The sequence below is a fragment of the Lepidochelys kempii genome, chromosome 2 (assembly GCF_965140285.1).
Source record: "Lepidochelys kempii isolate rLepKem1 chromosome 2, rLepKem1.hap1, whole genome shotgun sequence".
NCBI classification, from domain to species: domain Eukaryota; kingdom Metazoa; phylum Chordata; order Testudines; family Cheloniidae; genus Lepidochelys; species Lepidochelys kempii.
Genome location: NC_136381.1, coordinates 123,601,407 through 123,621,253, shown reverse-complemented (window position 1 = coordinate 123,621,253; position 19,847 = coordinate 123,601,407). Strand labels below are relative to the sequence as shown.

Here is a 19,847-nt window from a genome sequence, read left to right as displayed (position 1 = left end):
CTGCACCCAGCTACCCCCTCCCTGCACATTGGGCTACCTCCTGTCTGAACACAGCCCCTAGCTATCCCCCTCCCTGCACACTGACCTGTTTTTTAACTTTCTGAGCTAAGCCCCCCACCTTTGAGTTACTATTTTTGGTTGAACACCCCCCTCCCCCCCCGCCCCAACCCAGACAGTCTGGGTGGCCTGTTGAGGTGAGCTGGGATGGAGGTGGCACTCCCTCCCTGGACCCCACCATGCAGACGTGGCTCAAGACCCGCTGGCCCCTATTCCCCCCCCCTCGGGGCAATAGAAGTCAAACTACACCTATGCCAAAGGCCCCACCCCAAGGCCCCTCTTCCCACACTGGGCTCTGGAGCTTTTATAGTATGTCAAGGGGGCCTCAGAGAGAAAAAGGTTGAGAAGCCCTGGCCTAGACCACAACTTGGTCCACCTTTAAACTTATTCTTTCTAATGCCATCATCTCTTCACCTGAATAGCTTTCATTTTATTTGTTTACTTGGGGAGCAAGGCTGTTGAATTTTTTTTTTTTTTTGCTAGTGTTTGGGAAGAGGACTCTGTAGGAGTTTGTAGTTATGTTTCTTTTCCATATTTTGCTCTGGGACTAAATGAAGGCATGTATGAGGGCATTTCTGTAATTCTGTGTCTGATATATTCTTGTTAAGAGGCCTCTGGGCCTCAGGTATTGGTGTTGAGAAATTAAAATTGATTTCTTTATTACTTAGGAGTACTGTAACATTGTAGTATGGTGATGTGGAAGAGAAAACCCATTATCTTTACTGTAATAATGCTGTGTAATAATTGATGTACTATAGTATCAGATTGGTAATGGAGTTTTTAAAAGATATCTGTTACATAATGGATGCAAAGGGAGAGTTAAGTTTAAGCTTCAGTGTTGTGGGGGGGGAGTTGTTGTTGTTTTCATGTTTCTTTTACTGGTTATTGCAATGTCTCCTAAAATCTACAGGCACCCAAACTGTAATCTTTCTTTTTATACAGCGGAAGATTATTCTACATAGTTTAAAGATTGAGAAATTTCAAACAGTAAACAATATACATGTGATAATGAGATGTTAAGTGAGTTCAAAGGAAATGTGTCAAGGCACATAAAAGTGAATGATTATATAATAGCATATCTCTGAAAGTACCTGATTTTCAGAAATCTATATGTTGTTCGTATGAGTCTTTAAAACACACCTGTTTTTGTTGTTGTTGTTACAGGCAATAGGTAACCCATGACAACTCCACAAAAATTACATCACTATCTAAATTGGTTTGATGCCTTTCTCTGAAAATTGTTTGTCTGTTCAGAAAATCTGTAGAAGACCCATTTAGATCTCTGTAGCTTCCTTTCTATGATGCTATAAATCCAGATGGATCCTTAGCTAAAACCACAGTTCCTACTGAAAAAAGAAAAGGAGGACTTGTGGCACCTTAAAGACTAACAAATTTATTTGAGCATAAGCTTTCGTGAGCTACAGCTCACTGAGTTCAGTGTGATTTGCACACGTATATCCGAATACAGACGTAGTCATAATTCAACGACTGTGGCAGATTCAAAAACAGAAAAGTGTTTTTATTTCCCTGAACAAAAAGTATGTAAAGGCCAAGATTCTCAAATCGGGTTGCCTAAAGTTAGGAGTATACACAGAAATGTAAAAGCCTAAATAAAAGTGGGCTGATTTCCAGAGATACTATTTGTGACTACTCCAGCTAAAATCACTGGGAGCTACAGGTCCTCACTACTAGAACCAAATGACATTTTTTTATAGACATTTTTGAAGATATTTTCATGGGATCTGTCCTTTTTCAAGAACATTTTTTCCCTTTCATTTTTGGCAAAAACAAGAAAATTTTGACAAAAATGATTTTTTTTTTGGTTTTAAATTTTTTTTTGGTATGCTTCTCGGGGTATCAAGGACTGTGTGTCACCTTGTTAACCCCCCTCCCCCAGCCCTACTCCCACACCCCTCCAGTGAGAGGGAGACTTGCCTGTTTTCTCTGTCCGCTTCCTGACACCACCAGTCTGTTAGCCACCCAAACAGTCTTCTTTGCACTATGCCAGCCCTTACTGTGCCTTGCAGTTTAACAATAGGTGAGCCCCAGGCTCAAAGCCACTTTGAAGCATCCCCCTTTATAGTTTTTCATTGAACGCTCACAGGAATACCAGGTCTTCTGTTCTCCAGGGAACAGTGTACACTTCTGCTTGAGTATCAGGGGTAGCCGTGTTAGTCTGGATCTGTAAAAGCAGCAAAGAGTCCTGTGGCACCATGTCATCATGCATCGGAAGACGTGGGTATTCACCCACGAATACCCATGGAAGCTTATGCTTATACCCACGAAAGCTTTCACCCACAAAAGCTTATGCTCCAATACATCTGTTAGTCTATAAGGTGCCACAGGACTCTTTGTCGCTTTTACTTCTGCTTGAATGATTCAACTCTGGGTCAGCTCCTTGTATAGTACCATGGCACTTAGATAGATTTGTAGTGAAAACAACCTTTTTATTATCAAAGATTCAAGAGGTTAGGATATCCTCAAGAGAGAGGATAATGGAAACAACAGTATTACACATAAAAGCATAACATGATTTCTAGAGATTAAACATAACTTAACTGGCTAGCCTTCTGTCTAAAGAGGATCATCTCACCCCAAATGTCCTTTGCAGCATTTCAACCAGGGCAGGTTGTGATCCATTGTCATGAATGTAATCGCACTGACCAGTCAATTCCTAGGTGCAGGATAAAGGAGTGTCTTCCTTGCCTTCTCCTTAATATCCCCAAGTACTTTGTTTGTACGCAGAGTCAGGATAACACTCCCTGCCCCTATAGTTTGTTCTCTTGTGGTTTGATGACTTCACATTCCCCACCCTGTTGACTATGTATGAAAATGAGGCTTCCATTGTGTTGGCTTACAATGTTTAATTATATGCTGGCAGAGATACAGGTGAATAAACATCATTCGTCTGACAAAAAACCTGTTTGCCAAGTCTGCCTTGATACAGACTTCAGATAGCTCTTTATGCAATCAATAGTATTAATGTTGTGACCCTAGCTCTTATGTAAAACCTCACATGACAGTCTTTGGTGGACCAGAATGTACATACCCGGGTACGGTTATTCTTGTAACTCCCTTGCCAGTTGGGTCACAATTTTGTAAGGGAAAAATCCCCATTTCGTGACCTGATCTACTCAATACCTCTGCATATTAGGCCACTTTTCTTTAGGAACATAAGTATGCATTTAAGAGCCTAACAGTGGGCACCCAAGTTTGAAAATTGGTCCTAATTCTTTCATGGAGTACTGTGTTACAAGGACTTCCTTCATTTCTGTAGACTTGAAATGCAAAATCTGCAAGAGTAAAAGGAAATATTTTGCAGTACAGGAAGAGAAAAGCTTGCAACAATTCAGGTAGAAAAAGCCAGCATTTCAGTATATTAGTATGCAGTGCAATAAGATGGATACGAAAGAGGATAATACATTAGCAGCACAATAGAAATATCGTTAGTACGTGAGGGGGGAAAACTATTAACAGATTAAAATTGGCATGTATTATGCTCACATACAATATGTGTATTACCAAATTTTTCAAAATGTAATGGGCCAAATCCTGCCATCATACACATGGTGAGAAGTGGGTAGAAACTGCTATTGTCAGTTTTCTTACTCATGGCCCCATATCATAACATAACATTAATCTTCAATGAGTTTGTTTACATTAATGATCGCTTTATTTGGATGTGATAAGGGCCACAAATGCATCAGTTAGAGCATTGGGAGTGATCCACAACTGCCCTGCACCTTATGCTGCCATTTACTTTGTGCAAAGTAGGTCTAAAATGCTGCCATTCTCATTTGCCAAGGCTTTACACCACTTTACACAGACCTTGCAAAGATGCAGGGTAGTGGGAAATAAGGCTCCTTGTCTTTTGGCCACTGTTTTATATAGGCTGAAAATATTTTGCAGCAAAATATAAGTAAACCTCACTGGAGAGAGTCAACTGAACAGTATGGTAAATGTCAAGGAAAGACTCCTCCCCCCAACTGGGCTTTGATCTACTGCATATTCTCAAGAGTAGCAGGACAAATAACTTAAATTTTCCCCTTTTTTTCCCTCCCAACATTCTACAATCATCTAGGGGGAAGATGATTCCATCAGATTTGGAGGCAAAAATACTCAAAGTCAAGAGACAGGTTTGTTTGTTTGTTTGTAGCCTTGTGATATTAATATTGAGCTAAGTCTGGCAGTCCTCACTCATGTGAAATTCCCAAGGAAGTTAATAGTAGGAACCACGTTTTCAAAAGTATTTAGCACCCAGAGCTCCAAATGCAATCTCATTTAAATTAATGGGAGTTTTGGCAGAGTGAGGACTGCAGTATTTGCCTGGATTATAGAGAAGACATCTTTTAAGTTACAAAATTGTCTTACAATTAAAAGTAGAGAGTCATTGTATCATGGACATGTAGGGCTGGAAGGAACCTTGAATGGTCATTAAATCCAGCCCCCTGCACTGAGGTGGAACCAAGTAAACCTAAACTATCCCTGACAGGTGTTTGTCCAACCTGTTCTTAGAGACCTCCAGTGATGGAAATGCCTCAACCTCCCTTGGAAGCCTATTCCAGAGTTTAACCAACCTTAGAGTTAGAAAGCATTTCCTACTATCTAAGCTAAATCTTCCTTGCTTCAGATTAAGCCCATTACTTCTTGCCCTACCTTCTGTGGACACGGAGAACAATGGATCCCTGTCTTCTTTATAACAGCCTTTCACGTATCTGAAGATGGCTATCGGTCTTCTTTTCTTAAGCCTGAACGTGCCCAGTTCTTTTAACCTTTGCTCACAGGTCAGGTTTTCTACACCTTTTATCATTTTTGTTACTCTCCTCTGGACTCTCTCTAATTTATCCACCTCTTTCCTAAAGTACAGTGCTCACAGTTGGACATGATACTCCAGCTGAGGCCTCATCAGTACCAAATAGAACTGGACAATTACTTCCCATGTCTTACATACAACATTCCCATTAATAAACCCCAGAATGACATTAGCCTTTTTCCCCAACTGCATCACATTCATTCATATGCAATTTTTGATCCACTATAACCTACAGATCCTTTCCAACAGTATTTCCACCGAGCCAATTATTACCCCTTTTGTAGTTGTGCATTTGATTTTTTTCCCCAAGTGTAGTATTTTGCACTTGTCTTTATTGAATTTCATTTTGTTGATTTCAGACCAATTCTCTGATTTGTCAAGATTGTTATGAATTCTAATCCTGCCCTCCAAAATGATTGCAACCCTTCCCAACTTAGCGTCATCTACATATTTTATAAGGATGCTCTCCACTCCATTATCCAAGCCATTAATGAAAATATTGAATAGTATCTGACCCAGGACTAGTCTCTGTGGGACCCCACAAATACACTCTCCCAGTTTGACAGTGAATCACTGATAATTACTTTGAGTGTGTTCTTTCAGTCAGTTGTGCACCTGCATTAGAGCAATTTCCTCTAGACCATGTTTCCCTAGTTTGTTTATGAGACTGTCATGTGAAAATGTATCAAAAGACTTACTAAAATCATGACATAGCACATCTACTGCTTCCCCACCATCCATTAGGCCAGTAATCCTGTCAAAGAAAGAAATTAGGTTGGTTTCACATGACGATTTTCTTTTTTTTGACAAATACACACTGGCTATTCCTTACAACCCTAGTATCCTAGGTGCTTACAAACTGATTGTTTAATAATTTGTTCCAGTATCTTTCCAGATATCAAATTTAGGCTGACTGGTTTATAATTCCCTGTGACATCTTTGTTCCCCTTGTTAAAAATAGGTACTGTGTTTGCCCTTTTCCAGTCCTCTGACACCTCACCTGTCCTCCATGAGTTCTCTGAGATCCAGCTAGTTTTCTGAGTACCGTAGGGTGGATTTCATCATGCCCTGCCAACTTGAATACATCTAAGTTTTTTAAATACTCTTGAACCTGTTCTTTCCCTGTTTTGGCTTGGCTTCCTTCCCCCTTATTGTTAATATTAATTGTATTGAATGTCTGGTCACTATTAACTGAAGCAAAATAGGTATTAAACACTTCAGCCTTCTACATGTCATCAGTTATTAGCTCTCCTTCCCTCCTGTGTAGCAGACCTATACTTTCCTTTGTCTTTCTCTTGCTCCTAATATATTTAGAGAACGTCTTCTTATTAACTTTTATGTCCCTTGTGAAGTGTAACTGATTTTGTGTCTTAGCCTTTCTGATTTTGTCCCTACATGCTTAGGCTAGTCCTTTGTGCTTGTGTAACCCACACACCTTCGGGGTGTAGTGTTGTGTCCCATCTAGTGGCACTGAGACCACTGAGTGAGAGAGATAAAATGAGTCTGCTCTATAGCCTTAGCTAACAGCCAGTTAGCTTTTAGCTAATGCGGTAGAGGCTCATGCACTAAGCTCCAGAGGTCCCAGATTCAATCCCACCCACTGATGACCGGGGTCTGTTGGCGTTACACTTGTCCTTAGCAACTTGTTTCCGCTTTTTGTAGGATTCCTTTTTGACTCTCAGGTCATCAGAGAACTCTTGACGGAGCCGTATTGACCTCTTCCTATCTTTCCTTTGCATCGGGATAGCTTGCAGTCGTGCCTTTGATATTGCCTCCTTGAGAAACTTCAAGTACCTCTGAACTCCTTTTTGCCTTTGATTTTCTTCCCATGGACCTTATCTATCAGTTCTCTGAGATTGTTGAAGTCTGCATTTCTTGAAGTCCATTCTCCTTATTCTTCTATTCCCACTCTTTCCTTTTCTTAGACTCATGAAATCTATCATTTCTTGGTCACTTTCACTCAAATTGCCTTCCACTTTCAGATTTGCTATCAATTCCTCCCTATTAGTCAGAATCAGGTTTAAAATGGCTGTTCCCCTGGCTATGTCCTCTACTTTCTGAAACAAGAAGTTGTTCCCATTACGTTCCAAGAACTTATTGGAAATTTTGTGTTTTGCTGCATTACTTTTCCAACAGATGTCTGTGTAGTTAAAGTCCCCCATTACTACCAGCTCTTGTGTTTTGGATATTTCTCTTATATGTTCTAGAAATGCATCCTCCACCTCCTCTTACTGATTTGGTGGTCTATACTAGATCCTTACCATGACATTACCCCTTCTGTTTTATCCGGAGGCTTTCAACTGGTCTGCTTTTCATCTCCTTCGGGACCTCAAAACAAGTATATATAATTTGATGTAGAATGCAACACCTCCTCTCTTTCTGCCCTGCCTGTTCTTCCTGAACAAGATGTACCCCTCTATATCAATATTCCAGTGATAAGATTTATTCCATCAAGTCTCTGTGATGCCAATTAAGTAATAATTTATCTTATGTACTAATACTTTCAGTTCTTCCTGTTTATTCCCCATACTACTTGCATCTGAGTATAGACATGTTGAGCAAATTCCCCCACTGATTTTCCTCTTATTGTTCCTATGAATCTATTATAATTTTCCATGCTGTGCCCCTCCCCCATCCAACATTCCGCCTTCTGTTTAGATCACTTTTTTGATACTTACCTGTGGACTTATGTCACCTGCTCCTTTTGAACCTCGTTCAAATCACTTTTCACTAATTTGATGAGTCAGTGAACAAATATCTCTTCCTAAAGGTACATCTTTTCTGGGTTCATATGAAGATACTGACCAAACTTTCCATAACATTCACCACCTTCAGGCAAAAACTAAACATGAAAAATTTCAGTCTCAGATAGGGATTTGGGGAAAGTTGTTAATGGGAAGAAAAGGGGTGATGATGGAAATGTATTGCAACATTAATTATAGAAATGGTGACTGATATGAGAAGAAAGAAGAACACGTTCTCTGAGTTATCCCTTCCGCTAATATGGCCTGAATTATCTTGTATTATTTTCAGGATCATATCCCACTCTATGTCTGTGCCACAGCTGGTACAACAGTGTATGGAGCCTTTGATCCTCTTGACAACATTGCTGACATCTGCGAGAAGTATGGACTCTGGATGCATGTGGATGTAATGCTTTTCAGAAATATTGCTCACAATTATTTTTTTATAGGATTATAGTCTGGAACGTGTTTCTTTACCACAGAAAAGAGCACCTGTTTTGAAGGGTTCCAGTACAAGTAATGTGTATGAATGGATTGTGATGAATAGACATACTCGAACAAGATACAATCTTGCAGTGAAGGGTGTGCCTGTTTAGAAAGGAAACTAAGTAAATGGCATTTGTTAGCGTTCATTCAAGTCTTGGAATAATACAACAAATACTGCTTCAAAATGCATTCGCTTTATGTCAGACTAGAGCAACTCAAAATACCATAATACACCTCTCTGGCATACAATGAATGATCGTTTTGAAGAATATTTTTCTTTTTATGACTAATCATTTCTTCTGCATATAATACCACCTTAGTAGTACAGAGTCACTGGGATAAGTACAGCTCCTGGCAAGATAAGCCGAATTTAAATCACTAGGCCAAATTCTTCTCTCTGATATAGTTGAATGAATAAGTAGCTAGTCATATTATTTTTTTACTCTGAAGTAAAATGTGTGAATTTTAGCCCAAATTCTCAGTAGCGGTTGCCTAACTTTAGGTTGGCATCTAAGTGCATATTAAATTGGTGGCCTGATTTTTAAATTGATCAGAGCTGTGATTTCTTAGCACTTCCTAAAATCAAACCAGTTCTATCAAGATGCCTAAATATTAATTTAGGCCTGACTTTAGGCAACCTTTGTTGGAAATTTTTGGTTAAAAATAAGTTGAATTTTGCTTTTTCAGTAGGTACAATGCTGTGCCACTATAACCAGGTTAAATATAAATGCAGTTGTTTCAGTATATTGAACCTTACCCATGCAGTCTAATCTCTAGTGAACATAAAGAGGATTTTCATAGAAATTCTTCTTGCAGTTAGTGTGCACCGTGGATCAAGCTAATTGCTGGCTTCAGTTTACTACTCTAAAGAACGAAGATGGTCCAGGCATTTAAAAGAGCATGCAATGAATTAAATGTGATGGATCACAGACCTTGAACCTGAGCCCACAGGTAGTGCTCAGGTCCTGACTGCCACACAGCAGTTCGAATGGACTTCAGCATGACAGAAATTTACCCTTTGTCTTTATTAAATGCTGTGATTATTCTCTTATTCATGCATGAAATCACATTAAAGCCAATGGACTATTTGTTTAATAAGGCACAGTGAATAGGGCTTATTTTTATCCATACTTCTTATTTGCAGAATGCTATATAAAACTACAGCTGCGGCACAGCACTTTACAATACTCTATTATACGCCAACCAATGAGCAGAAAACCTTCTTGAATATATGCACTTTGTTCCTCCATTGTCTGTGTGGTGTGGCTGGGTGTTGCTCTGTTTTTCCCTTTATAGATTAGATTTCTTGTAACATTTAATGCCTGAATTCATTTAACAGCTTGTATCTTTTAGAAGAAAAATATTTTAGTAACTCTCTTATGCAGGATTGAACTTTTCTTCTCTTGTTTTTATTTTATAATGTCATTGTCTCATTTCTTACAGGCAGCATGGGGAGGTGGGCTGCTGATGTCTAGGAAACATTCCTTTAAACTTAATGGCATTGAAAGGTGAGCATAATGCATTCTGTGTTTTTATTCAGAGTAAGTCATTATCCTCCCCTCTCTGTTGTTCTTGCCATGTTACCCCTTACACACCTTGAATCCCTCCATTACCACACAACACACAGTCCCATCTACAAATCCCTAAATAATCTTGCCCCACCACCTCCATTTCTGATCTCCTCTCCTCCTTTACTTTATACACTCCCCATTTCTTTTTTGTCTTCCTCTTCCTGAATCTCCTTTTCTCACTCTGAGCTTCATTCCTTTATCACATGGCTCCCTTCACAAGAAACAGCCTTTCTTTCCTCCCCCCCACACAATCTACCTTCTCTTTCTTCCTCTAAATCTTTCCTTAAAAGCTCTCCTCTCCTTTTTATTAATAATTCCTTCACTTTCCCTACCCTGAACTATTATCTTAAGCCATTGTCCTGTAAGAATGTAAGCTCTTTTGAGCAGCAGAGGTAGACACACATATTATGTCTGGAAAGTGATATGTATGTGTGTGCAGGGGCCTTTGGGGAGACTTATACCTATTACATTTAGCACCTGCCATGTTCCTTACCTTATAGTTTGGTTTATCACCTAGGGCCAATTCTGTCACCTGGAATCCACACAAATTGATGGGCGTTCCACTTCAGTGTTCTGCCTTCCTGGTCTGTGAAAAGGTACCGTAAATGATGTCTTTCATATGTCAAAACAGGCTTTAGGTAATGACTTAAAGTGCTAGCATGAAGGCCAACTGATGTGATTGTAAAAGTTGACAAAGGCAAAGAGCAGAAACCTCAGAGCACAGCAATCCTCAACAGTTGCTGTACCCCTCTTACCTTTGAATTTTCTGATGATCTGAAAATCCTGACTTGCCCTGTATTGTAGGGTCTGTGTTTCCCAGCTACCAGTCAGGTTCTAGGTCACATCCTAAGACCGCAGGACCATGGAACCACCAGAAGAAGAGCTTTTCTATCCTGTTGGTGCTTAGTAAGGAAACAGACTCCCATAAAACCTCTTCAAGATCATATGGCAATATGACTTCCAGGCATATACACTCTAAAGAGGCAAGATGTGGGAAGAAAGTGGCCACACCACCACACCTAAAGGTGTCAGGAGATGGCTAATGGTCATCCGGGCCCAAAGACAGCAGGCGATAGCAAGGACTTTTTTTTTTTAATGATGCCCATTATCTTAAGTATTTATTTGGCTGATAGTCATGTAGGTGCCTTCACAAGTAAGAGAGTGTCTGGGCCAGCTTTGGAGAAGGATTTTCTGGGGTCCAGAAAAGAGCATATAGCCCTTTGGGAAGGGTAAGTCTGGCTGATATCCAGATCTGGATTTATAAATACATAGACACAGATTTTGGAGGCAGAAGGGGACATTCTTACCATCTCATTGGTACTCCTGCATAACATAGGTCATAGCATTTCACTCAGTCATTTCTTTGGTAAGCCCCAAACTTCTTGTTGAGCTAGAGCATAGCTTTTTAGAAAAAAAGTATTGAATTTAAAGACTTCAAGCAATGGAGAACCTATCATATCACGTCCCTTGGTGAGCTGTTCCTCTGAACATCCTCTATCCGGATATTTGAATCAGAATAACAGATAATTCACTCATTCCTGTTTCCCATAAAAATATCTTCTCTGGAGGCAACCCATCTTTTGATATCAAAGGTTATCTGTCACACTAATGACTGACAAGTGGAATTTATCTTTGCAAATAAATAGAATATTAATTACCATTTGTGTTAAATGTATACCCTAATTCAACATACAATACTATGCTATGTGTCTGAGTTGATGTTATTGTGGGAACCTTAACCATTGAATTTTCTTGGTCTCGAGTTTTACCTTTTTGTAATCTTAACATTGTGTTGTTAAGGTTTTTCCATGGTATGTACATTCACAGACACACACTAGAAGCTTTGTAAAAAAGTCAGCATTTACCAACTGGCAGTTAAATTTCCCATTTGCCTTATTTCCCATTCCATGGCAACTTAGGAAACCCCATGATTTCATCAGTAAAATCAAATACATTGAAAAAGTAAATGTTTAACATAGACCACTGTATAATTTACACACAGTTTTCTAAGCATTTATTTAGTTGGTATTTGGTAGGATACCTTCATTCTAAGACCTAAAGGCCCTTATTCTATTTTTCTTCTTTATGTTGTTTCTTTTATCTCCTCACTCTGTAGTAGATTCTCTTTTCATAGCAGAAATAGCTTTCAGCAGCACCATGAGTTGTCTGCCTGCAAATTCAGGTTGAGAACAAAAAGTGTATTGCTTCGTCAGACGCACACAAATCAAATTCTGCCGTGCTTTGTGCAGAGACCTTTACCACAAAGTCTGAAGAAACTGTCAAGTGCTTTAAAAAAAATGGAAAAGGCGTTTTTTGAAGAAAAACAGGTAGAAAATGGGCTTGATGTCTTATGGAGAAATCACTATTATATGGGTGTCTATTACCAAGATGTAAACGGCCTCTCCCCTTCAGATGAACGTAGTACTCTCAATATTCTTGCTCACTCCATAATCTATGAACAATGGTTGTAACCATTGGTAGCTCACACAGTATCCATAAAACACACAAATATTATGACTCTTGCATAATAAAGGAGGCAATTAGATGAAATTTTACATACTCAATTTTTCATTCTGTATTTTTTTGCATATATGCAGGATATGGGGTGCAGTATCATATGCCTGATAAAGGACCTATTTAATAAATTGTATATATCAAGACTAAGAATTTATCTGTACACACAGTGCACGGCAAGCCGGGGTGTCAATCTACCTTGCACTATCCTGCTACACACTAGCTGTCTGTGTGGATCTTGCCACATTACACTAACAGTTCCCTAGGGCACTTTGATCTACCCCACTTTGACACAAGTGTGGATCAAAGTGATTATGAACTTTAGTGCTCAGCAGCAGGGTCCACATGGATGATTAGTGCATGGCAGACTAGAGAGAGAGAGATTTACACTCCCGATTGCTCACTATGTGCTTGTTCATATAGACAAGCCCTAAATGTAACATTATTTTCAGTGGGACTGTGTTTGTATTTCAGTGTAATTATCCTAATATTTGCTCATTTCTAGCCCAAGTTCAGTAGTTGAAGTGGACATTCCAAAATGAATCTTGTTCATAAATATAGCATGCATATTGATGGCTGTATTCCTGCTCTAGAATCTTCTGCAAGCCTGTAATCAGATGCGTGCTGGGTATCTGTTCCAACCAGACAAACAGTATGATACAACTTACGACACAGGGGACAAGACCATTCAGTGTGGCCGGCATGTTGATGTCTTCAAACTTTGGCTAATGTGGAAAGCTAAGGTAGGAAAGGTCTACAGAAATGCAGCTTTAACCAGAAAAATAATAATGTTTTGCAACATCAACAACAAAGCACATAAACAATAGCTGTTCTTGCAAGCAAAGTAAATATTAAATGATAAATAGGAGCATCAGTGCCTAATGCTCAGTCTTTTTTGTGTAGAAGAGACATGAAACCATAGTGTGATGTGATATACAATTCTGATTTTATGATTTATAATTTACAAAAACAAGTTAGAATTGCAACAATAATGGAACAAAGATCAGGTCAAGAAATATAGCCAAATTCTGAAACCTTTGAAACGGTGCTATATTAGCAACTGGAGTAAACCCCATTATTGCCTAAATAGGAAATACGTTACCAATGGCAAGGTAAAGGGGAAAAAGGGCAGGGGGAGCATAATTTATCAACTAAACTGGTCTTAGAGATCTGTCAAAATGCAGTCCCTACCATGCATGCAAAAACTCAGACAAATGAGACTTCATTTGATGTGGTGTTGGTTTAAGCTCAATAGTTATGTAGATTCATACTTCTAAAAGCATACCTTTTTTAGAATGAGGTTCTGTATGTTATATAGAATGAGCATCGATAAGTTCTGTGCCCCAAAACAATAAAATACCATTCCTCAGGACAGTACCCTAGATTCTCCCCTTCAAGCTCATTCCTGTACAATAAAGTTGTTGTTTGTTTTTTCTAAAGCGGCTCAAGCACTCTTGTAGCTCACTTTCTATATGTTTTGCATTGATATTCCACAGGGCACTCGAGGCTTTGAGATTCTTATCAACAAATTCCTTGAACTTGCAGAGTATCTTTACAAGGAACTGAATTCAAGAGAGAACTTTGAGCTTGTATTTGATGCCGAAGTAAGTATAAAAATATCCCTCTGTTCTCTTCCTCAGTATGTATTCCCTTCTAGTTTACATTTAATTTGATGTTCCATATAAAAAGCTAACATATTTTCCTGTTGTCACTTTCCCTGTCGAATTGAAATGGGCACTTCACAGATCAGGTATATTCATATTGTACAGTAGAAATGAGTCTAGCCATGGTAGCCATTTCCTGAATGAACAGAGTATTTTTAAATCCTCTGTGATGTTCATCCAGCCTCTGGGATAACAGACAAAGGTGGCAAACCAAATTTAGGTGATGGTTTTCTTTTGTGACACCATGGACGGTTGTAAGCAATGAACTGGGCAATTAGGGACTTGATTCTGCAAGATGCAGAGTAGAGCTGGGTGTAAAATTTGTGACTCAATTGACTGAACATTTTTTTTCTACTGGAGGTTTTTTTTGGTCTCTCTCTTGAGTATTGCCCTCCCTCTGCCCACCCACAGTGTCCGTGACCAATTAGTGTTGCCTACTCTCCAAAATGTATTGGCTCCAAGAGTTCTCACCCCTACATCTGCCTATTGCCTGCCCAGCAATTGATCTTGTCCCCGATAGGTCCCATCAGCCCCACCTGTCCCATCAGCCTCACATCTGTCTCTCTCTCCCAAGCCTCAGAGGGCTGCAGCAGGGCTCTCCCCCTTTCCAGGATTTGGGTGGGAGATGCAGTTCCAGGAGTTCTTCACCCCTCACCCTCCTTTCCCAGGCCATCTAATGCAGGGGAAAGGGGAAGGAGCAGAGGTCCCATCCTGCTCCGTTGTGCACAGGAGGAAAATTGGGAGGAGGAAGTGGAGCTACAGTGATCTGCTGAGCTTTTTGCTCTGTCCTCTCCCATCCTGTGAAGAAAAGCGATCAGAGGGGGAAACTCTGCTGGCTTAATTTCACGAGGGATCTGGACTTCTCATGTCATCGCGGTATGAGCTCCAGGCCCCCTGAAATCCTGGCACTCACGAAAAATTGTGGGAGTGGCAATACTGCACTTAATCATGGAACTATTCTTGTACTTACTGTTAAGCTCATGAATAAGTGCTCTGCTAGATCAAGGCCAGGGTGCTCAACACCTTGCAGGAGTGAGTCCTAAATTATATTGCGTTAACTGCTGGACAATCATCACAGAGTAACACCTTTTGTGATAATTATCAACCTGGGCCAGTTTTGAATAAGTGACCTAAAAGTAAAAGGTAGGATTTTCAAAAGTGACTTAGAAGCATTGGACTGATGTTCAATGGGCTTATGCCTAGGTCATTTAGATACTATTGGTATTAAACTCGTTGACCTCAGACCCAATAGCAGAATCATGATTATCGTTTACTGAGAAATAAATATCTTTGTTTTAAAGCCTGAACTCACCAATGTGTGTTTCTGGTACATTCCACCAAATCTTAGAAGAATATCAAATGGGCCAGAACGAGAGAAATTACTTCATCAGGTAAGATTTCTAGTATTGACATTCAGAGGGTGTTGTGACTAATAAGGTCTCTGTTGATAGTTCTCAGCCTTCATGTAGTCCATATTTTCATACAACCTTGTTGTTTAATCAGGACTCAAATACTACAGTTTGTGTTCCATCCAAACAAGAAAAAACTTAATGTCATGGACATCTCCTTAGTGTCAGAATTAGAGTACAGCAAGCTCGTAAAATTATGAACATTCATTCAAATAAAAAGAGTCCTTTGAATGTGTTTGAGAAAAGTTTTCTCTGACCATTTGTAGGAGTGACTCACCACTCACAAGAATGAGTACAGACCATTATTCCAAGTGTATCTGCAGCCCCCTTAAATGTTCTCTTTGGGCTTGGAAATCATGCAATCAGGAAACAGAAACAATGACATGAGACTTAAGTGACCAGTCATAGAGCACTAATGTTAAATTATGGAACCTAAATCAATAGTCGTAGTGAATAGTTTTCAAAGAATCCCCAGTCCGAGACATGTCTGCAAAAACCATTCATCAGATCATTTCAAATATGCAAAAATAGAAGGCTGAGATTTTTTTAAAATGACTAATAATCTAGTGGACCTAAATATTTTGGTGCCCAACTTGAGACAGTGTAAAGGGCCTAACTTTTCAGAGGGTGGGTTCTAAAGCACCAAAGTGACTTATCACTCTTCAAAATCTTGGCTCAAGTCCCTCTGTAAGCAGAGAAAAGGGCTACATTAATTGAATAACTTGTTCACTTTATCAGAGGGGTAGCCATGTTAGTCTGTATCCACAAAAACAACGAGGAGTCCGGTGGCCCGTTAAAGACTAACAGGTTTATTTGGGCATAAGCTTTCGAGGGTAAAAAACCACTTCTTCAGATGCATGAAGAAGTGTTCACTTTATATAGTTTACCTAGGTCTAGTCAGTCAGCCCTCCTCTGACTTTTCTTAGCTTACAGAATTCCTGGGAGTTGAGGCACTAGTATAGGGAGCGATTGACCTATTTTATGGTGTTTAATGATAGCAAAGCTAACTTTATTGCACCTAGATACACAGGACAACTTGCCCTAGGTGAACACTTAAAAGGGAAAAATATCTACTGTGCACAATCATTACATGCTTTTAAAATGCTCATATCTTGGTCAAATCAAACAGTCATCCAAAACAAGGTTCTGCACTCTTCCTCAGTAAGGATTATTTTCCTACCAAATTCCAGTTTTCAAATCGCATTCATCTGGGCTGCAGGGCTGTTCAGAAATGTTGTCCAGGTAACAAGCATTTTTAATCCCAATGGGAGAATTCTGTATGTTTGCTTTCAATTCTGTAAATGTACAATCTACCAACAGAAAACCTCTTAATAAAAATGCACAATGTAGCATATACATGTATATTACACACAGCTAAAATAACACCTGGCCTTGTGGCAGCAGCAGGGAGCCATGCAAAACACGATTTGGAGTCAGAATTCCCACTCCCAGAGATCACATGTATTATAATAAGGAGGGGGCATGTTAGCATCCAGAGTTAGTGTGCAGGGCTCATCTTTCCTAGATGATCAGGATTTCCAGGAAGTGCCACTGATAGTGGCCTTGAAAAGTTGTTTTGCCTTCCCAATATTATGGTAGGAGTCCTGCAATGATGGCAAATAGAAGAAAGTTGGAACTCATAAATCAGACAGCCAACTATAATGAAGATGCAGAAAAAAAACCCACCTTGATTTTCTCATCGCAACATATTTAAAAAGTGATGAAAGTTTATAAGGAAAAAAGGAGTAGGAGGCAACTTTAGTAAACTCCACTTAAGGTATAAAAAGTGATGTAGAAGAGCTCACGTGCAAAACTCACTATTTATTGCAAATTGAAACTTTGCTGAATGGGCCTGATTTTCAAAGTAGTCTAACCTCTGATTTTGGGTTCCCACCATTTGGGTGCTGAGAATCTCTGATAACATCCACAAATCAAGCAAGTAACAAGTCAACACTGTGCTACATGTTTGCAAATCAAAATGTTTGTTCATCCATTATCTCAGAGATATTACCAACCAAAATCTACAAGCCCCAGAATAGAAGCACCTAAAATTTTAAGTGCACAAAATTAGGGCTAACAAATGAACGAGCAGGATTGCAATTTTATAAGGATGTTGTCACAGAAATCAATGAGAGTTTTTCCTGTGTAGGGAGTGAGTAAAAGCTGAGTAAGGACTTCAGGATTTGTCCTACTGTATGTAATGTTAACATTCTATCTTATGTTAAAATTAAAAACAAAAGGACAAATCCTGAAATTCTGTCTTATTCAAGCAGAACTCTCACTGATGTCAATGACAACAGTCTTACGAAGTTTTAATCATGCTAGCTTTTTTGTTATACTGTGACTTGCAAAGACTGGCTGTAATGAGAGGGGTGTAAAGTTTCCAAATGTAAAAGGAAAATAATTGTGATGGCTGACTTTTTGTATACAGGTTGCTCCAAAAATAAAAGCACGGATGATAGAAGAAGGAATGACAATGGTTAGCTACCAGCCACATGGGGACAAAGTGAATTTTTTCAGAATGGTCTTTTCTAACCCAGCTACTAGGAAATCAGACGTTGACTTCCTCCTTGAAGAAATTGAACGGCTTGGCAAGGACTTGTGATAACTTGCTGCACTTTGAAATGGGATCAATTTTGTGCTGCCATAGTGGGCACCATTAAAAAATGTTACATTTGCTACTCCATGTTAGTTTAATGTATTATGGCACCTCCTGTCCTAAGGATAGGAAGATACTGCAGTTACTGGAGGTACCTAGATTAATGAAAGCTCAACCTTTTTTTTAATGGAACTCCCTTTAGACAAGAGATCTCATCGTTTCACAGGGCTTGAGAGTCACCGTATGCATCCTTCTTAACTGTATCTTTTTCGTCCTCCTCCCCCCTCTCCCCCCGTTTGTTTTCTAGCAGAGTGGTATTGGGGCTTCATATGCCTTCTGGGCTGCAGCAGAGTGGACTAAGATTAAGGTTTACCTTTGCTTTCATAAGCTCCTTTGATGGGTCTTAGGCCCTATAAATATAGCATTCTTTTGTCATTAGTTAGAGAGCAGAATACAGAGGCAGGAGCTCCAGAAGAGCCTTTGGCGCCAAGCTTTCTTCATCACAGTGTGTGTGAAACTTCGTAGCTACTCGTGGCAGTCAAAAATTATCCTAGAATACAGCTTTTTTTTGTTTTCTGTCAAGCCACATTAGTACTTAGTAGGAAATGTTGTTTGGATGCTTGCACCTTTTATTGGTTTCTATCACTCACTTCGCTTTGGTTTAGTAAACACATCTGTGCAGCTTCCCTTCACTCTCCCCTTTTTACATTGCATTTGACATCTCGAGTTTAGAGTAATAGTGTAATTCATCCTATGTGTCCATGCAGTGGAGTAAAAGAACATGAAGAGCATTACTCTCTGGTACTGGTTACTGTTATAGTTAGACTGTTCTATGGAGCCCTTACTCTTCCTCTGGTGCAAATGGGTAGAGCCTTGGCCTGGACTCCCCCTTCCACCCTCTTGCTCCCCACTGTGCCAGCCAGCACAGCTGAGCTCGTGCAAAGAGGGAAGTATTCTGCACAGTGTGTAGGACTGGCACAGATTACTCCCTGCTCACTGTCTAGAACAGGGGTGAGCAAACTTTTTGGCCTGAGGGCCACATCGGGTTTCAGAAATTGTATGGAGTGCCGGTTAGGGGAGGCTGTGCCGCCCCAAACAGCCAGCCGTGGCCCTATCCAACCCCACCGCCCCCTTCTCGACCCCTGACTGCCTCCGCAGGACCCCTGCTCCATCCACCCCCCATGCTCCCTGACCACCCCGGAACCTCCGCCCCTGACTGCCCCCCGCCTCCCCATCCAACCCCTCCTCTCCTTCCTGACTGCCCCCCTCTGGAACCTCTGCCCCCATTCAACCCCCCTGTTCCCCGTCCTCTGACCGCCCCACCCCCTATCCACACCCCTGGCCCCTGACTATGCCCCAAACTCCCCTGCCCTCTATCCAACCAGCGCCCCCCCCCACACACACACACTCCCTGTCCCTTTACCACACTGCCTGGAGCACTGGTGGCGCGGCTGCACCAGGACAGGCAGCCACACACCACGCAGCACAGAGCACCAGGTCAGGCTGGACTCTGCAGCTGCTCTGCCCCAGGAGCTCACAGCCCCACCGCCCAGACCATTGCACTGGTGGCACAGTGAGCTGAGGCTGCAGGGGAGGGGCCGGGGACTAGCCTCCCAGGCCAGGAGCTCAGGGGGCGGGCAGAATGGTCCCGCAGGCCGGATGTGGCCCGCGGGCTGCAGTTTGCCTACCTCTGGTCTAGAACAAGGGGCAACTAGGGACCAGATAACTACACACTGCTAATAACTCAGGGCTTGTGGCAAAGTCACAGTGTAGCCCTTAGTGATTATGATCTATTCAGCCATAGACTTTGACTCTGGCTCTGTCACAAGTGAATATAAAGGAATGCTATAGATTTATTTAATTCCTCCACTGTATGTATTCCTGAGAACCTTTGGGTGCATGGATCAACAAGTGGATTACTTAGTAATAACTGAACAAGGCTCTCTGGAGAATCTACTGTAGAGAACTGTCCTGCACTGTGTAGAATAAA

At 40.6% G+C, this 19,847-nt stretch overlaps 1 protein-coding gene across 1 annotated transcript in view; it reads left to right on the top strand.

Annotated features, from left to right (window-relative positions):
* The window catches only part of LOC140905964 (glutamate decarboxylase 1), a 31,095-nt gene extending 12,602 nt beyond the window's left edge, over positions 1-18,493 (top strand). The window contains exons 5-12 of the mRNA XM_073329460.2: positions 4,139-4,193; positions 7,904-8,020; positions 9,544-9,608; positions 10,189-10,267; positions 12,779-12,928; positions 13,682-13,789; positions 15,151-15,240; positions 17,690-18,493. Coding sequence (XP_073185561.2) covers positions 4,139-4,193; positions 7,904-8,020; positions 9,544-9,608; positions 10,189-10,267; positions 12,779-12,928; positions 13,682-13,789; positions 15,151-15,240; positions 17,690-17,863 — 838 coding nt within the window. The 3' untranslated portion in view covers positions 17,864-18,493. The remainder of the gene's footprint in view (positions 1-4,138; positions 4,194-7,903; positions 8,021-9,543; positions 9,609-10,188; positions 10,268-12,778; positions 12,929-13,681; positions 13,790-15,150; positions 15,241-17,689) is intronic.
* The last annotated feature ends 1,354 nt before the right edge of the window (positions 18,494-19,847 follow it).